A 3,777-nucleotide genomic window follows, 5' to 3' on the forward strand; every position below is an offset into this window, starting at 1 on the left:
TCATACATTCATTCATATAAACAAGCCATAGACCAGGACGATGCAAATGTAATCCTTTCATACCATCATCATCATCATCATCATCATCATCATCAACAGACCTGCATCATGGACCTCACAAACGCGTCTATTATATCAATGGAATCATGCCCGTTATTCTGTCATGCATAGTAGTACACACAATACACTTCCCGTGAAGGCTTGTTACCTTGTGGACTCAAAAGGCCGCCAAGCACGTATTTCTTAACTTATATTTATTTTTTCTTCATTATGGCACGTTGTTATTACCTTATACACTATATGGCACGTTCATGTTCTCATGTTATCTTATATTGCTGCTGTCGTCAATTACTGCATATATATATGAAGTGCTAGCAGTCATCAGTATCCGTGTAAATGAAGTTTGCAGTGGAATGTCCAAGGAAGAGGTTGAGTGTGTCATCCTCTTCAGCAAAGGCTGAGGCAAGATGTTCGAGTTCCTCCTTGAAAGGCTCATCCCCTAGCAGGCTTTCTAGTTCCACGGCCGTCGTTAGAACACTGTCACAATCTGACACCGACCCACACACAGAAAAGTCACTGGAGGCCATTGAAAAGACCGGAGAACTGTCACCTACAGGAACTGAAGTGGGTATTGTGGAGGTGGAGCCAGAGAGGGGACTGGGGGGCGCCAACCCCTCGCTCAGGAAGGCAGGGTCGCAGCACGAGGAATCACTGAAATGTCCAATACTTCTTGGGAACTCCAACAACTCGTCAGTCCTCACCAGGGGGATGTCCAGATCCTGTAGGATGCTTGTAGTGTGAAGCACGTCAGTGGGAGTGCTTTGAGGGAGGGATGTGCAGGGTGTGGTTTGTATCTGACGTGGCGTGAAGGGTGTGGCGCCCATCAGGGGCTCGAGTATACTGTGACTTGGGACGGAAGATGGGCCACATGGGGTGAGGGCCAGGAGGGGCTGGTGTGGCTGTGGATCTGTGCTTAAGGGCAGAGAATTGGGCTCCAGGCGGGGTAGCTTGGCCTCCCGGGGCCCCAGGTAGCTGCTCTGCATCCGTGGCCGCTTCACCGTCATGGACATCATCAGCGGTTCGTTGTCTGCATGTCTGCCAAGTCTGTGTGGTGGAGTCTGTAGAGCCACGTTTTTGAGGGTGATATACGCCCCATTACTTGTGGCAATGCTGGCCGTCTTGCACACTTTCCTCTTGCCTTTGGACTTGCTGGGTCGTTTGGTTGTCGCCACCAGCTTCCCACCTACTGTGTTTTTATTTTTCATATATTTCGCCTTTGTGACGGGAGTAGAGGGACACTTTGTCTTCTTAATGACCTTGTTAGATGCTTTGATATTTACACTACACTTACTGTTTTTATTTGCATTACTGACCTGCTCTTTGTTGGTTCTTATGACATGCCCGGCACAGTGTTCTGGTTTGGCTATGTGCGCATTCTCCAGGCACCAAAGTTCCCTCACGTCCTCTATATCCATGGCTCCAAAGCTGCAGTCATCGTTCAGTACTCCGGTGAGGACATTTATATAATTAACAGCCAGCCTCAACACCGTGATCTTCGTCAGTTTCTCCTCGTCTGCCCCAGAGAGGTCCGGAATGGCTCTCTGCAGCATGATGAAAGCGTCGTTAATCTCCTTCATTCTGCTTCTCTCTCGGGCGTTGGCTGTCTTGCGCCGGTATTTGCTCAGTGGAGGAGGCTTCTGCTTCTCTTGGGGCTCTCTACAGCGTGCTTTGTCTCTCTTTTTTTCTGACTCTATTCTCTTTATGATCGATTTAGTCCTCAAGGCGTACTTGCCCCCGGTCTTTGCGTCTATATTCATCTCGACGTGAATTTTTTCGGTTCAGAACAACACAGTATAGCATCACACTGTAATCAGGCAACCTATGGGCAACCCTTTTTTTCTTGATCTCTAAATGTGAGTAAAAAAAAAAAAAGAAAACTTCCCGGGTGTGACCTGTTGCCTTCCTGGTGGCTGCACACGAAAACACAGAGTAGGAGAGACAGAGGCAGGAGGGAGCAGCTTGGGCTCTCGAGGAAGTGGAGATGTTTGCTCTCGATTGTTTGTCTGTGCTACTGGCTCAACCATCCCTCTCACCTCTTCCTTCTCTTCCTTCTTCACCTCCCCTTCTACCTCCTCCTCTTCTACCCCTCAAGAACAAACTTTTAGCCCTGAGCACTGACAAATCATCACCAAGATATACTGTATGTTCCTCATGTGTTTGTATTTATTTATTTTTTAAAGGGTGTAGGTTTACCAGGTTGTTCTCAGGTAATCACACTTAAGAATACTATTTTTCTTTTTTCACACTTTTCACTGTATTTTTTAACGCATACATTTTTTCATACTTTTTTCATGGACGACACATATACTTAAAAAGTCCATAAGTCACGCTAATGTATGTGACAAGGGTGATTTACATAGAGGTTCCAGGAGTGTCCATTTTGAGATAATTTATGAAAGCACATTGAATATTAGTTGGTGCTTAACCATCGCCTCACACAAAAACAGTTTTCCTAAACACATTGAACCAGGAAATACACAGTGAAATTACCTTAACAGTCTGGGGTCTCGATGTGTGTGTATGTGTGGGTTTTGTGCGTTGTAAAAATTTATAGATTTGTATTTAAAGTGGATTTGTAGATAAAACTATAGACAGTAGACTCGTCTTGGTGGCTGGAGGTGTGTGTATATTCGTCAGGTGCCAACTTAAAAGGATTTGTGGACTTCTGTTAAAAGTAGAGGTGTGGCAGAAGTGGATTTATTTTCTGTTTATTTTATACAGGACCTGTTTTGGAAGTCAATGGCTGGAGGTTGTGTGTATGTTGCTACTTTCTCAAAACAGATATATGGATTAGTGTTAAAAAATGGACTTTCGGATTGCTGTTCCAGTGGTTCTAAGTTTATAAAGGATTAATGTGTGATAGTGTCGTTTTTATATTGATTCCTGGATTGGTAGTGGAAATGGGTTTAAGTCATGGATTTTGTGTATCAGTGGGTTTGTTAGAGTGGCTTCCTGGGTTTATGTTGGGGGTGGTTTTATGTTGAAAGTTGTGTGTGAGTTTCTGAAGTAAGTGAAGTTCCGTTCTTGTGTTGGAAGTGATTTTATTTGACAGTGGAGTCGAGGATTTCTGTTGAGAGAGAGAGAGAGAGAGAGAGAGAGAGAGAGAGAGAGAGAGAGAGGGAGAGAGAGAGAGAGAGGGAGGGTTGTGTGGGAGGGTGTTTACGAGGTGACTCTGTGTCGTGTTATGAGGTTAAGTTAGATTAGTTAAGGTTGGGTTAGGTTAGGTTAAGAGTATTGGAGATAATTTTAACTCACAGTTGTGTATATGATTTCTATTATAGATGGAATTATATCAGTGGTCAAGAGTTGGTGTGTGGCCTTACTAGGTGACTGAGTGTTGCTAGGTTAGGTTAGGTTAAGAGTGTTGGAAGTTAAAAGTAGATGGGTTTATGTTTGGGGTGAAGAGGGGGAGACAGATGGTGTGTGTATGTGTGGGCCTACTAGGTGGCTGGGTGTGGTGGGTGGCTGGGTGTAGTGGGTAGCTAAGTGTAGTGTTCCCAGGTGTCTGTGTTCAACTCCTTAGGCTTCTGTTAGGGCCTCTGAGACGTGGGTGTTTAGCATGTGGGAGCAATTACACTGATACTCGTGTTATGGGCCTGGCCAGCCTGTAACAAGACCCCCCTACACTTGAGATACCCCTCATGAAATATCTTGTAATGACGCTCCTTAGGCATGCATTTATTCCCTCTCGTTAACCCCTGGAGATGGAGCGATTTC

The 3,777-nt window shown here is 45.1% G+C and overlaps 1 protein-coding gene across 1 annotated transcript; it reads right to left on the minus strand.

Annotated features, from left to right (window-relative positions):
* Positions 1–371: 371 nt before the first annotated feature.
* LOC145412602 (uncharacterized) lies at positions 372–1,817 on the minus strand. The gene has a single exon (XM_080282517.1). It carries the CDS (start codon positions 1,815–1,817, stop codon positions 372–374), a length of 1,446 nt encoding a protein of 481 aa, XP_080138643.1.
* Between the last annotated feature and the right edge of the window lie 1,960 nt (positions 1,818–3,777).

The sequence above is a fragment of the Coenobita brevimanus genome, chromosome 93 (genome assembly GCF_032717465.1).
Source record: "Coenobita brevimanus isolate Jiangsu-jjx chromosome 93, ASM3271746v2, whole genome shotgun sequence".
Taxonomy (NCBI): Eukaryota; Metazoa; Arthropoda; class Malacostraca; order Decapoda; family Coenobitidae; genus Coenobita; species Coenobita brevimanus.

What these genes read in the sequence shown, in the direction of transcription:
- LOC145412602 (XM_080282517.1), bottom strand. Translation starts at nt 1,817, where the DNA reads ATGAATATAGACGCAAAGACCGGGGGCAAGTACGCCTTGAGGACTAAA.